The sequence below is a fragment of the Equus caballus genome, chromosome 1, assembly GCF_041296265.1.
Source record: "Equus caballus isolate H_3958 breed thoroughbred chromosome 1, TB-T2T, whole genome shotgun sequence".
Taxonomy (NCBI): domain Eukaryota; kingdom Metazoa; phylum Chordata; class Mammalia; order Perissodactyla; family Equidae; genus Equus; species Equus caballus.
Genome location: NC_091684.1, coordinates 82,130,777 through 82,146,258, shown reverse-complemented (window position 1 = coordinate 82,146,258; position 15,482 = coordinate 82,130,777). Strand labels below are relative to the sequence as shown.

Sequence of the window (15,482 nt, the reverse complement as noted above, 5' to 3'; positions counted from 1 at the left end):
GTAATACAATGTTCAATAAAAGGATTATTAAAGTAGTTAGATTCACCTCATTAATTCTGCCCAGTGGTCTTGCATGCAAAAGAAGATTAATTTGAATACGCAGAGAAGAAAAGAACCTTGGGATTGATAAGGGCCTGATTTTTTTAAGGAGGCTGGTGGTGTCAACTATAAATTTAAAATCTGTATCTGCTACATACAATCTCCAGTTACGCTCTAGATTAATGGAGATACCTTGGGAAGTTAGGTCAAAATAAACTTTCAGAAATTATGAAACATACGTGATAATGATAATAAACGACGTTTATTTTTCATACTCATTTGGGGTAAAGAGGAAAAGTCAGTTTGCCCTAACGAATGATGGTCTTTCTGAAAGAGTCTCCATTCATTCCACAGAATTGGATAGGTTGCTTGACCTCAGAGGATGATGTACTCTTAATCCGTAAAGAGAACTTCCTTTGAAGAGTGGTCACAGGGTGAGCCTTTGTGAGCAGCTTCGCTGGTGCACAGCCAGACTCCCTCTCTGGGTGAAGCTTTTCCCACATTGGCCACACAGATAGGGTGTCTCTCCTGTGTGGATTTTGCCATGCAGGAGACAATTCCCCCTGGTGTGGAAACTCTTCCTGCATTGCGCGCAGGCATAGGGTTTCAGGCCTGTGTGGACTCTGATGTGAACAATTAAGCTGCCTTTCTGACTGAAGGCTTTTCCACACTGGTCACATCTATAGGGCTTCTCACCACTGTGAACTCTTCTATGAACAGCAAGGTTACTTTGATTCCTGAAGCTTCTCTGACAAATGGCACACTCATAGGGTTTCTGTCCAGTGTGGAGTCTTTCATGAACGGCCAGACTACCTCGTTGACTAAAGCTTTTCCCACACTCCTTGCACTGATAGGGCTTCTCTCCTGTGTGTATTCGCTGATGTGTAACAAGATTGCCTTTGGCCCTGAAGCTTTTTCCACAGTGGGTACACTCAAAGGGCTTTTGACCAGTGTGGATTCTCTCATGTAATGTTAGACTACCCTTCTGCCTGAAGGATTTTCCACATTCCTGGCACTCGTAGACCCTCTGTCTCACTCCAGGTGAGTCTTCTGGTAGTGTCTTAGAATCTGGGGATTTTTGTTCCAGCTTCTCTTTTCTGAAAGAATTCTGGAAATCCCAGCTTGAGGATCCTGTGGCATCAGAGTGATCATATTTTTGGTGGGCTTCTGTCATCACATCTGGCAAAATGAGAGGGAAGTCATGTAAGATGCACCAATATGCTGAGTGAGAAGAATAGGGAAAAAAGAAACAATGCTTTGAGCGCTTATTATGTGCCAGACAATATACCATGAACTTTGCATAGATAATTTAATCCTGGAAACAATCCTGTAAGATTGCTACAGATAAGGAAATGAGAGCATAGGGCGGTTGTCAAAGATCACGCAGCTAGGTAAGCACAGAGTTGGGATTCAAATGTGGGCATGCTGCACAGCAGTGTACTGCCTCTAAATTTAGTTTAATTTAGCCTACCATGTAATCTTGTGAGGTAGACATGATTATCTCTGTTTGCTCAGAAAAATTAAGAAAATTATACAGGATCATATAGAGGCCCATACTCAAGTTTTACCTAACTCCAAAATAGGTATGGACCCAAGCTGTGTAGGGCCTAAGCTTTAAAATTTTGGAGGGACTCCATCAAGAAAAAGTATAAAAGTAGGTACAGGGCTTTGAAGAGACCAATGTGAGAAAGGGGTCCTAGAACTTAAGTTTCACTAGCTCCATGAGAAATCCACCTCTGCTCCAGTCTGCTCTCCTGACAGTGGAGTAAGCTCCATGATGTCAGGAAATATGCAGCAGAATCCTTGGTACTTTGCATCTATTATCTCTAGTCCCTGCAACCCTGCAACATAGAGCTTATTGTTCTATTTTGCAGATAAGCCTGGTGCTCAAGGAAGTTAAATAACTTGTCTGATACCACAGATCGAGCCAGGGCAATTATAGAATCTGATCCAAGGAATTTTCCCCTTTAAAACCCATGTTATTTCAGTTCACTGAGCTATGGTGGAATTGAAATCAGTTTTGGTCGGGAAGTTAAACACTTTCTGTGCAGATATTGGTAGTATTTTTCCAATATTGCCCTGCATCTGAGCCTCCTACTGCACCACTCATCACTTCACCAGTTTTCTTGGAGTCATCCTTGGGAGATTTTGTCCTTGTTCCCCTGCCTTACCCTTCGCCATCTGACTGCACTGAGATTTAAAGCCGCTCATTTATTCTCTCAGAGACTACCTCCATGTCAGGACTGTTCTCCTGCTCTGTTTCTACTGCTATTTCTAACTCCAGCTCGCAGGCTTTCTCTGTAACCCCAGGAATGCTGAGCTCCACCACAGGAATGTCCCCTCTGCTTCCTCAGCCTGCCTACCAGTGCTGGGGACAGGGCCAGGGAATATGGTGAGCCGAGAGCATCCCAGCAATCAACCGACTCACTCACTGAAAAATGCTACATTCTGGGCATATCTTCCATGACAGTCCAGCAGGGTAGCTGCTGGAAATCCAAACATGTCCACTCCTGCTGTATGACCTTAATCACCACCTCTTTATATGATTCTTCCATGGGCTGTTCTTGAGCACCTGAGGAGGAAAAAACAAACACACACAAACAAAACAGCACAACAAAAATAAACAGGAAAGGGCAGGAGAATTGACAAGTGAGAAGGATTAAAGTTAACAGGAGCTCCAGTTTGGGGTATGAGAAAATGGAGGAAATCTGGATTGCCTGATGTAATGTTAGTCTCCTATAATGTAACTATAAAATGGGCTGAAAGGTACCATGACCACACACAGATGAGTCCAGGAGGAAGCAGGAGGTGGGAAAGCAGAGAACACAAAGAGTAAAGACACATCTCCTTCTGCCAACCCCAAGATAATGGCCGCTCCTTTTGTACCTTAGCCTTGGCATGTGAGTGAACCTTCCACTTCCTTCCCCCACCTAAGCACCTGCTATTTTGTCCTCCAAGCCTCCAAAGGAATTCAGATTCTAAAAAACCCACGTTTCAGGCTCCATGATTAGTTCCACGATGGAAATGGCTCCAGCTCTCCTCTCCAGTTCCCCCCTAGGTTATAAGGACAGACAAGAGATTTCCTATGTTACCTTTTAGCAATTCTGAGGAGGCTCCAGATCCAGACCCACCCCCTCCTACTCTTCAAGATACAATACAAGTTCTGAGGAACTGTAAATACTTGTCAATTCTTGGAAAAGGAAGACCTACTTCAGACTCCAAAACCAAGCCCCAGGCACATGAACTAGGGTAAATAACTTGCCCAAATTCTCAGAGCCAGTAAGGAGTCAAGGTGTATCAAAGGTTCAACCGAGACTTTCTGGATCCAAAGTCTGTGCCCTTACACTAGTCAATTCTCTGGTTCCTCATCACTAAAGAGCTGTTAGAATTCTTAGGAAATGGAACAGAATGGGACAGGGCTTGACCAGACTTTACTACTCTTCCAGATCCTAGGAATCCTCTTGCTCCATGTTATCTTTTTCTACTGTTTTTTTTAAAGACTATTCTCTCCTTACTTCAGGACCCTATTTACTGAATTCTTACACTTTACACAGTGGTTCAATGTATAATCCCTCTACTATGTCCCATCAAAATGCTGGCCTCCTGATTTAATGAAATAGCAATGTGATGCTACAATTCTTTGTTTTGTTAACCTAAGCACCTGGTCTTCCTGACAATTTCACATTCTGCTACATGCTGTGATGACTGGAGAGGCATTTTAAACTCTTATTTGGAGAACTCAGCTCCACTTTGGAGTACAAGCTACACAGGAATCCTCTATCTGAGTCCCTGGACACTATGGTACGTTCATTTGGAAGCTCAAGGTGTTACTGCTCAACAACTGCACATCCACCAAAAGCCGGGGGAAAGTACGTGGCACCTGCTGCCTGAGGTTGGACTCGGTCCTTGGGTGGTCCAGCAGATAGAGTTTGGTCAAACAAACGGGTCAAATTGGCAGCTCTGCCTCTCCACATGCTGTGAGATCTTCAGCAACGAGCAACTCAGCTGCGTCTCAGGAATCTCCCTTATTAATAAAGGGAAATTGTCTTATTTTTCTCCCTAGATCACAAGTCTGGGGAATTAATTTCCTGAAGATTTTGGAGAAAGTGGCTTCATAATAGAAAATGTGGCTTTTCCTAACAGAAAGACTCTTTATTCTTTGGGAAAGCTCAGAAGCAGGCCATGAGAGACCTGGATTCTCACCTCACTCCTGCTCCCTATGACCTCGGGCAAGTAACCAAATAGCCCTGACTCTCTTTCCTCACTAAATAGGTTAAAAACACTCATGTCAGGTGGCTCCTGGGAGAATAAAAGACTCAAATGTGAAGGGTCTCTGACATGACCTACAGATTTAAGGCCTAAAGCTGAGAGTCCTCAGGAGAGGACCAGAAGAGGGGGTAATTTTGCTGTCTTGGGAACTCTTGGGAACAGTTTCAGGGTTAGGAGATTTTGGGTAAGAGTGGTTATTTTCTCCACAGCTGATCCACTTCGTCCTTTCTCCCATTCTCCACCCAGAGGAGTCTGTCCTCTCGCCCGGTCACCCTCCCTGGAGAGACCGTCCTTTCCCCTGTCCATCTTCTGAAACCCTCACCGGAGCCGGGGCACACCTGCCTGCGGCTCCCCCTCCCGTGTCTCCAGGATGCGGGGTCTTCACCCACGCCCGTCGGAGGGGCCCTGCTGTTCCGGGCAGACTCCCTCTCCTGCCTCAGGCACCCCCAAGCCCCCCGTGCGTGCTGGACCTCAGCACCCCGCGCTCCGCTCGAGCCGGACCCTTCTCTGCGGGCCGCAGACCTCTCCCCTCGGGGCGGGCCTCCCTCGTTGCCCAGGCCGGCGTGGCCTGCTCAGTGCCGCGGGGGCCCTGGAGGGCCCGGGCGCAGCGGCCTACCGGCTCGGCCCCGCCTCGCCCGGGCGCAAGGACCCGGCCGGCGGCCACACTCACCGCAGCGGCGCGCGCCCGCAGACAGACAAAGGCCCGCGCTGAGCCCGCAGCAGCGCTGGCGCGAGCGGACCAGACTACAACTCCCAGGAGGCTCCGCGCGAGCCCGTCCTTCGGGCCCTGGGCCTCAGCAGCCCCGACTTCTCGGAGCACTGTGGGAAACGTAGTTCGGTGGCGCGACCTGGTCCTTGGGCTCCGCGGGTCCGGGCGGGCGCTGGGTCTCAGACCGCCCCGCTTTGACCTGGAGCCCGAGGACCCCACTTGTCCCCGGACGTAGAACCAGGATGGAGGGGCCATTGGGCCTCTCAGATTAGCGAGACGTGGAGTGGCAGCCTCGTGAAGCCGCCTGCTGAGCCAGGAAATCGGGAATCCAGGGCTCTTGCAGGGTTTCATGGAAAGAAAACAGAGCCTTGGGGAGAAATCAGTGACAAAGCTTTGGGTGCTTAGGGGCTATGTGTCGAGCCGCTGCATGAGCAAAGACCCGGTGTTCTATAATTAGGTCTCTGAAGCAAGGAGCAAATCCTTCAAGCAGAGACTGTGGGAAAGGGGAATTTGGAACACCTCAGGAGAAGTTCAAGGGCTGGGAGGAGTGTGCTTCGGTCTGGTAGACAGCTATTCCCTCCGATCCCTTTGGGTCGGAATTCACCCTGGAAATAACGGGTAAGAGAGCAGGCTATGGAGTTGTCTTAAATTTGCATGTTGGCTCCACTACTGACTGGCTGTGGGACTCTGGAAGGTCTTCTTATCTGGTGGGGAGCCCAGGATAGGGTCGGGTGACAGCGAAGGGGGCCTGGATTCTTGGGAGGGCCAGGGTATAGGCCAGGAGACCCCCTTATCCTATTCCTTCAGAGCAAAGGCAGGTATGTGATTGAACCCAGAAAAAAATTGTTCTGCATCTACCCTATGAATTATGGAGAGAAAACAGTATTTTCTAGGGTAACAAATAGGATTTTTCTTCTTCTTCTCCTTCTCTTTCTTTTTTTGGTGAGGAAGATTGGCCCTGAGCTAACATCTGTTGCTAATCTTCCTCTTTTTGCTTGAGGAAGGTTGTGCCTGAGCTAAAATCCGTGCTAGTCTTCCTCTGTTTTGTATGCAGGATGCCTCCACAGCATGGCTTGATGAGTGGTGTGTAGGTGCATGTCTGGGATCCAAAACCCTGAACCCTGGGCCACGGAAGCAGAGCACGTGAGCTTAACTAGTATGCCACAGGGTGGTCCCAGGTTTTTGTTCTTAACCGAAGTTGTGATTGAAGCGTTGAGAAATTGCAAGCCCTGAAGATTACTCAGCACATGGGGCAAGAGCTCTTTGTCATGAGGCTTCTCTCAAAAGCCACACAAACACAGGCAGTCAAGTCCTTGGCCCTGTTATGTAATACTGGGAGGAGGCAAGTTTGCATTTGTGAGGTAAAACCTCTCCAAAATGCCTTAAACCTCCTTCAGACTCACTTCTAGGATCCTGGAATTAAAGTGCCTGCTGGCTGAGGCAGCTTTATCTGGGGCTTCCTCCCCCTCGGAATCACCTTTGCTTTCCTTCATCCTGGAGCTCTCCTGCCCCGTGGGCTTCTCTCCAGGTTCCCTGCTCCAGAGTTCCTGCTTGGGGGCTGCCTATCTGACTGAATAAAGGGCTTCATAAGGAACGTTTCCTCGTGCTTGTCCTTGTCCTCGACCTAAAAGTCACGCATCTGTTAAACAATACAAAACAAAATTAATTTCACACAGTATACATAAGTAATAAGTTGATTCGTAAATCTTAGTTCTTACTACTACTAGTAACCCATCGTTAAGCTCATTCAACATATATGTGCTAAGCCCATTTTAAGTGTCAGGTACTCTCCTGGGTATTGGGGACACAAATGTGAACAAGACACACTCCCTTTTCCTAGGATGGAAGCTGACACTCTAGTTGACTGACTCACGGGGAAGTCCCTGAGTGTGCAGTGGGCACTGGCCTGAAGGCCCGACTTCTGAAGAGCCTCTCAGCACGACTGCAGAGCTCCCTGTGGTGCCTCCTTCCGTCATTTGTTCCAGGGCCAGAGAGAGAAAGGGATAGGGCACCGGGGTACAGGGCACGTCACTGCTCCCTCTGTCTTTCCTTCCAGAGCATCCACAGACACTTTTATTTTTCAAAGCCCAGGCAGCACACAGCAAAGGCCAGTCCTCCTGTCTGATGGGGTGGCGCTGTGTGAGTGTCTTTGCTCCCCTCTCTCCCGAGGCTGTGTCAGTAAGGCTGTGTGTGTCACCCTCCGCCTCCCAGGACTGGGAGTCATTTCCCTGCTGATAAACAGCACCGTGCACCTAGAAGTCACTCCAGGCACATTGGTTCTGTTGAGGTCAGGATCAGCTGTGGACGTTAGGACAAGATCCACGTCCCATCATGCAAGTAGACGACAAAGCTTTGGTGGGAAAAGATGGCTGTAAAGGGAGACTGTAGTCACTTTTCTCTTATGAATCTGCATAAATTCTCTTAAGGACTCTCAGGAAAGTGGACATATTGACTGGAAAGTGGGGGAGAAAATGCTTAGGACTGGAGTTGATGAGACCCAAAGCTCTCTAGACAGACACTTACCAGTCTTTACCCAGATCTTAAATGGGGCCCAGGCCTCAGCCACCACCTGCATCTGAAGGCGCACACTCAACAGGAGGGCGGGGAGCAGGGGAGGGTGCCAGCAGGGTAGATTTGAAAAATCGCTAAAACACTATCCCCCCACTTCACGTGCATTTCAAAATGTTAGGGAAGGACAGATAATTCAATAAACGGTGTTATGACAAAAGGGCAACCACTTGGGAAAGAAAGAAAGTTAAATGTTTACCTAACTCCTAGGCCAAGACAGCCTCTAGATGGATTAAATGTAAAAGGTAAAACCCAGATCCCTAAAGGCCCAGAAGAATGTATGGATTAATATTTTTATAATCTTGGCACAGGAAAGGCTTTCCTAACCATGGTAACAAAAGCAGAAACAATGAAGAAAAAGATTGCTGGATGTGACTGCATTAAAATCTAACACCTGTGTGTCAAAACACCACTAAATAAAGTTAACGCCTGACAAGCTGGGAAAATATTAATAACTGTCATATTTAAAGATACCGTACAAATCAATGAGAAAAACAAAATATTTCAATAGAAATTTGGAAAAGGACAGGAATTCACAAAAGACAAAAACAGAATTAAAGAAAAATAACTCAGATTCTCTATTAACATTTTTAAAATGCCAATTGAAACAAAGGAAATTTTTTCCCTAACTACTGAATGGCAAAAATTGCAAACAGGACTAGGGAAATGAGTATTTTCATTTGTGTGTAAATTGAGACAATCATTCTGATTAGACATTTGGTATTATGTTATCAAAAAGTCCTAAAAATGTGTCTATTCTAGAATTTTTTGCTCATAAAGAAAAACTTGAAATAATTTTATCCCAAATGTAGAATGAAAGCTGTGGCGTCCAAGTTTCTGAAGTGAACTGCTGACTTGGAAAGGACTCCTGGTTCCTTTGAAGCGAGTGGCTGACCCAGAAGCTTCCATGAGATGGCGTGCTGCTCAAGGAACGCGCGAGGCCTTCGCTTGCTGCTGTAGTCTGAACAAAGTGTTTGGGTCTAGAGTGCTGGAGTGGGGATCTGCCCTCCTGGAAGGGTTATCAGAACAATTTCCATCATGCCTCAAGTCTGTGTTTACTGTCCCTGTCAGAAATGCAAGCCCCCTTAGTCGTCTGTTAACAGCCATGTTTTATGTCCCCAGACCTCCCCATCCACTGAACTAACCAGTCTTCCCATCCCTCCAAAACTGTCCCGCTGTGTCCATCACGGAGGCCAGTGCTTGGCAGAAAGCTGGCTTTCTCTCAGGTCCCTCCTGCTTAGGGGCCAGGCTTGAGCAGCTGGACCCACCAGAAAGAAAGGGATCCGTGCTTTCGTGCAATACTCTGGAATGGTTGTTGAACCCTTGGCTAGAGCCATCCGAGTGTCTTGTCAAGATATTTCTCAGGGCTGGAGGTCATCCTGGCCTCTCCTTGGATAAGCCCTTCCTGTTCTCTGTTGCTGATCCTGTCCTTTTGAATAAATATGTCTTGTGTTTGATCTCACTATTCTTACCTGATTTGTAAATTTGGGATACTAATAATTTAGCCTTAACAATGCCTAGTTGTGCGTCTTTGCTTTGTAACCTTGTAACTCTCTCAACTATTCAAATCTAAATATTTATCCTTAAGGAAGCTGTTTTTACAGGCTTTGGACAGATTTTTCATTTTGCCATTTATTTATACCGTGTAACCAGCTGTACCTTTCTTTATTCAGAATTTTGATGGAGTTGCTGTTAAACCAGAAGATGGAAGGGAAAGTTTGGGTTGGGGACTGAGGTCCCACACTCAGTGTATATTTGTATCTATTTCCAGTGCTATGGGCCAGGCCATCATTTCCTGCTGAGGCTCTAACGCCCAGAGATGATTATTGTGTTTGGTATCACCTAGTGGGACTGGCTCTAGGGTCCTTTTAGGATATATTTATGGTGCTGCTTGGCCCAGAAAGAGGAGGTGCCCTTTGTTGTGCAGGTGAGTGCTGTCCTCTCATGATAACCCTTCGGAGGAAATGTGAAAGGGAACACAAAGTCCTGTGTTTCTGTCAGGCCATTTTGCAGGAAGGCCTCCCAAGCAGCCAGAAGGTGAAGATATGAATGAGACTGCAGGTGGGAGCTAGAAGTTGGTCCTGCTCAGATTATCTGTTGGGTGTTATTTCTTCCCACAACCAAGTCCTGAGCTGCAGCCCTTGAAGCCAAGGATCTTCACCTAGATGAGCTCCATGTGCATCTGTGAATTCTCAAAGTGGCAAAAGTGGACTTGGAGGTTTTTTAGGGCAAATAGTACATACTTTTCATCAAAGAGTTGGTTGACTTCCACAAAGATGAAAATGATTGTTTTAGAGCATTTTTGAATAAGCAGAGGGAGATCATTTTAAACCTTATCTTTTTATTTTGAATTAATTTTAGACTTGCAGAAAAGCTGCAAAAACAATGCAAAGAGTTCACATTTATCTTTTACTCAGCTTCCCCTAATATTAACAACTTACAGAATTATAATACAATAATCAAACCGGGAAATTAGCATTGGCTCAATATGCAATAGTAATACTTAACAGTAAACTACTGGCTTTATTTAAATTTTACCAGTTTTTCCCCTAGTGTTCATTTTCTGGTCCTGGATCTGGTCTGGGAGCCCACATTGCATAGCGTTGTGTCTCTTTAACTTCCTCCTATCTGTAGCATTTCCCCATTTTAAAGAAGAAAATAAAATCTGTTGGTAGTGATGATGTTAAAATGCAAGATAAATGTACGGACATACAAATGATCTGCTTCCTTCTCTTCCGTTTTTCCTTCTCATTCATTTTCCTTTCCAAGCAAACCTGAAAAATTAGCTTTGTTCGTATTTGCTGTAACTGAAGTAAAAAATAAATAATGATTTTTATTTAAAAAAAACGCAGTTGATAGTTTTAAAGGCTTTAAAAGCTTCAACCACATTTCAGAATAGTGAAACATATTGTACCCTGCCACTTTACTGTATTCATTAATTATTTCTAATAGTTTTTTGGTGTATTCTTTAGGGCTTTCTATATATAGAATCATGTCATCCACAAATAGTGACAGTTTTACTTCTTCCCTTCCAATATGGATCCCTTTTATTTCTTTTTCTTGCCTAATTGCTCTGGCTAGGACTTCCAATACGATGTTAAATAAGAGTGGTGGGAGTGGGCATCCTTGTCTTCTTCCTGTTCTTAGAGGAATAGCTTTCCGTTTTTTACTATTGAGTATGATGTTGGCTGTGGCTTTGTCATATATGGCCTTTATTATGTTAAGTTACTTTCCTTCTATGCCCATTTTATTGAGAGTTCTTATTATAAATGGATGTTGAATCTTGTCAAATGCTTCTCTGCAGCTATTGAGATGATCATGTGATTTTTATTCTCCATTTTGTTAATGTGGTGTATCATGTTGATTGATTTGTAGATGTTGAACCATCCATACATCCCTGGAATAAATCTCACTTGATCATAGTGTGTGATCCTTTCAGTGTATTATTGTATTCACTTTACTAATATTTTGTTGAATATTTTTGCTTCTATGTTCATCAGTGATATTGGCCTATAATTTTCCTTTTTTGCATTATCTTTGTCTGGTTTTGGTATCAGGGTAATGTTGGCCTTGTAAAATAAGTTAGGAAGTGTCCTCTTCAAGTATTTGGAAGAGTTTGAAAAGTATGGGTATTAAATCTTCTTTGAATGTTTGGTAAAATTCACCAGAGAAGCTGTCTGGTCCTGGACTGTTGTTTTTTCAGGAAGGTGTTCATTACTGTTTCAATTTCTTCATTTGTGATTGGTCTATTCAGATTCTCTATTTCTTCATGATTCAGATTGGGGAGATTATATGATTCTAAGAATTTATCTGTTTCTTCTAGGTTATTCAACTTTTTGGCTTATAGCTTTTCATAGTATTCTCTTGTAATCCATCGTATCTTGGTGGTATATGTTGTAATTTCTCCTCTTTCATTTCTGATTTTATTTATTTGAGCCTTCTTTTTATCTTAGTGAGTCTAGCTAAGGGTTTGTCAATTTTGCTTATCTTTTCAAAGAACCAGCTCTTAGTTTCATTGATCCTTTCTATTGTCTTTCAAGTCTCTGTTTCATTTATTTCTGCTTTGATTTTTATTATTTCCTTCCTTCTGCTGACTTTTGGCTTCATTTGTTCTCTTTTTTTAAGTTCTTTTGAGTGTAGTGTTAGATTGTTTATTTGAGATTTTTCTTGTTTATTGAGGTAGGCTTGTATTGCTATACACTTCCCTCTTAGTACTGCTTTTGCTAAATCCTGTTAGTTTTGGTATATTGTGTTTTCGCTTTCATTTGTCTCCAGGTATTTTTTGATTTCTCCTTTAATTTCTTCTTTGATCCAATAGTTGTTCAGTGGCATGTTGTTTAGTTTACACATATTTGTGACTTTTCCAGATTTTTCTTGTATTTGATTTGTAGTTCCATACCATTATGGTTGGAAAAGATGCTTGATATGACTTCAATCTTCTTAAATTTATCAAGGCTTGTTTTGTTTCCCAACATATGGTCTGTCTTTGAGAATGTCCCATGTGCACTTGAGAAGAATGTATATTCTGCAATTTTGGATGGAATATTATATATATGTATCTGTTAAGTCCATCTGGTGTAGGGTTTCATTTAAGGCCAATGCTTCCTTGTTGATTTTCTGTCTGGATGATCTATCCATTGATATAAGTGGGATCTTGTATGCAGTCTCTGCTGCTTGTAGGGCTGATGTTGGGGGTACTGCCACTGGAGACTGGGTCATGGGCACTACTGTGGCTCCTGAAGCCTCAGGTTGCAGGTGCCACCTGCCACTGCTGGGGGAAGGTGAGGGGCTGAGCAGTAAGTGCTGTTGCTGCTCCTGCAGTCTCTGGTCTCTGGCTTCAGTGTGCTTTTTGAAACTTCAGGTCAGGGCATGACTGCCCCTGCTGGGACTATCCACATTTTGGATGTAGCCCTTGCTGCTGGAAAGAGTGGGGTGGGAGTCACCATTGCCTGGGAAGCAGGAGGGGGCTTGGTTGCTGGCACTGTTGTGTTTCCTAAAGCATCAGGTTGGGGGTGCTATCTGTCACTGCTGGGAAAGGGGCAAGGGCTGAGCCACAAGTGCCATTGCTCCTCCTGCAGCCTCTTGTTGCTGGCATGTGCTGGTGCACTTTTGGACAACTCAGGTCAGGATATCACTGTCACTGCCTGGGGTATCCACATTTTGGATTGCTGGGGCAAGGGGCAAGGGGAAGAGGCTGTTACCCTAGTTCCACTCCCTCCCAGAGGTTCGTTCCACTCACCTTCAGATGTATAGCTGTTGGGATCTCTCAGGCATTCTGGTGTGCTGTGCAAGGAGTCCTTTGTTGGTCAGTGGGTGTCCCACTGGTTGTAACTTAGAGAGGAGAGACAAAGGGAACAACTCAGTCCACCATGAGGCTGACACCACTCTCAGTGGAACGTTTAAAATACCATGTTTAGCAGATGCTGTTGGTGCCCATCATATTCTCTGAGCTCACCTTAAGCTTCAGTGATAGTGTTCCCATCTGTGGAAAGCTTCCTCTTTCAAGAACCTGAGTTCCTTGGCTGGGGACTTTCTTTGGCCACAGGATTTTGCCTGGTCCTCTGAGTGTGGCAGGCCTTAAACACTGGGGATTTAATACTTTCAGGAGCCACCTTCAACCGAAGGGAATAGGAATTCATGGAGAAGTATACCAGCTTGCCCCCTTCTCAGCAGAAGGTTCTGAAGTGTGTTCTATACTCTCTCAGAGGCCCCAGTGGGCTTGTGCCTCATTTCCCCACAGTGGTAGCCCACCTTTCATGCACCCTTGATTGATGTTTCCCTCTCTGGCTAATTCTCCCACCTTGCCTGACTGTGCTTCCCAAACTCCTTGCCCTCAAGTCTTTGTCTCAGTGTCTACTTTCTGGGGGAGCCTAAAAGAAGACACCATATGAGCTAAGTAACACTCCCAATAGAACTATCAGTCTTATTGGGAGGTAAAAGCTCTAGGTGGGCCTCAAACCAACTTGAAGGAATGGGGATTAAATAAAATCAGTAAACCCCAATAGGAGAGGGTATATTACTAATAAATATGATGGACCAAGAGAAATGGTTGCAACGCTCCCCCCCTTCCAAATATTGGGAGAGAAGAGAGTATCATTTTAAATCAGCATTTACAATCACAGACTAAATACTAAAAGAATAGGGAGGGATGGAAAGTGGACTGAGATAAGCCCAAAATCATTAAAGTCTTACACTTCTGTAAAGGGCAAATAAAGTTTGGTGTGTTTATTGCTATTTTAAGACATATTGTAAATGAGGGCTATACTGTTTCAGGATAACAACCATGGGATCGAAACAGGGCTGTTTTCCTGCTTATCCTTGCCAAATGATGGAAGCAAGTGGGAACAAGCTCACTCATCTAAAGACAAGAAATGGATAAGGAAACATAAAGAATTAGGCTTGGATTGTGAATGTCCACAATCTGCATCCTCTGATGGTGAAGAAGCCCCCCCTCTCACCTCCCATGTTCCATCAAACGTTGTGTCCTCCCAGTTTGACTCTTAACTATATATTGGATCTGCTGCCTCTACCCCTCCCTCTCTGTCACTCCACAATATGTGAACTTTTCTATCTAGCTTTCTAGGTTAGGTTCCTAAATGTTGATTTGTCTGAAAAATACAATCCATGGGGCTGGCCTGGCAGCATAGCCGTTAAGTTCGCATGCTCCGCTTCAGTGGCCTGGGGTTCACCGGTTTGGATCCTGGGCGCAGACCTATGCACTGCTTATCAAGCCATGATGTGGCAGGCATCCCACATAGAAAGTAGAGGAAGATGGGCACAGATGTTAGCTCAGGGATGATCTTCCTCAGCAAAAAGAGGAGGATTGGTGGCAGATGTTAGCTCAGGGATAATCTTCCTCAGGAAAAAAAAGAAAGAAAATACAATTCATTGTGCTTATTAGGTATCCGATAGCTACTAAGCCATTGTGAATGCACAAAAGTGCCCAAGAGTGGACTTGGGAACAGTCCCAAGTCTGATGCTCTTGGAAATAGATGTGTCTATGAAGACATTTATGTATGTTATACATAATTTAATCCTCACAACAGCTCTATGTAGGAGGCAATACCATTCCCTCCATATTAGAGAGGTGTCCATCATGTGTCTAGGGTCTCACAACTAGTAAGTGGTCAATCTGGGATTCTGCCCAGGTCTGACTCCAAATGCCTTGCTCCTTTCAACTCCCTGGATTGTCTTTACGGGAAGTTCATTGGACTGCAACAGGTGTACCTCAAACAAAACAACCCAGAAAAGCTTTATCAAATATGAACAGAGGGACTGACGTGAATATCGATATTCAAAAAGCATTTTTTAGTCAACAGAAACATTTAACAAAATGGTTGTTACCATGAATATTAAGGACAATGTTTTTAAAACTTTACAAATTTTGTTACTTTGTGACATAAAGACATAACATTTAGAGTTAAGGAATATTTGACAAAATATGCTATTTAGAAACTTGAATTTATCTTTATCAGTTTATATCAGGTCAAGCTGGCGAACGGTAGGTATAGTTATAAAACAATGAAATAGAATGAATCAATAAAATCTGAGCTTTAGAGCTTTTCCAGTGTCTGAAATATTTACAAAGTCTTATAATTCATTATGACATAAAGAGAATCAATACATTGCAAAAAATGAAGAAAAATCTTACAGGCTATAAACCCTCTCCATAATATAGCAAAACTAGTAACAATGAATGTTTCAATAGGAATTACAATAGGAATTGTGCCTTTTGTAAACTTGCTCAATTCTCTCTCAAATAATAATTGACTAAAGTGGGAAATTAAAGAATATAGCAACATAGTGTTCATTAAATGACAACACTACATATAGAATTCTATAATATTTATCAAAGCAATACTCAAGAGAAAATTCACATATAATCTTTTTATCACCA

The 15,482-nt window shown here is 44.0% G+C and overlaps 1 protein-coding gene across 12 annotated transcripts; it reads right to left on the bottom strand.

The window, feature by feature from the left end:
• Window positions 1–282: 282 nt before the first annotated feature.
• ZNF32 (zinc finger protein 32) lies at window positions 283–5,088 on the bottom strand. 12 transcript variants are annotated; one of them, XM_070264379.1, is made up of 5 exons: window positions 4,979–5,058; window positions 3,920–4,063; window positions 2,978–3,093; window positions 2,472–2,611; window positions 283–1,218 (listed from the first exon to the last, which is right to left on the bottom strand). In XM_070264379.1, the coding sequence occupies exons 4-5, from the start codon at window positions 2,539–2,541 to the stop codon at window positions 467–469; spliced, it is 822 nt and encodes a 273-aa protein (XP_070120480.1). In that variant the 5' UTR covers window positions 2,542–2,611; window positions 2,978–3,093; window positions 3,920–4,063; window positions 4,979–5,058; the 3' UTR covers window positions 283–466. The 12 variants fall into 12 exon arrangements, with proteins under 12 accessions (XP_070120480.1, XP_070120487.1, XP_070120477.1 ...); XM_070264386.1 differs by having other exon boundaries at window positions 3,031–3,093; window positions 4,979–5,054; XM_070264376.1 differs by lacking the exon at window positions 3,920–4,063 and having other exon boundaries at window positions 2,926–3,093; window positions 4,979–5,084.
• Window positions 5,089–15,482: the final 10,394 nt, after the last annotated feature.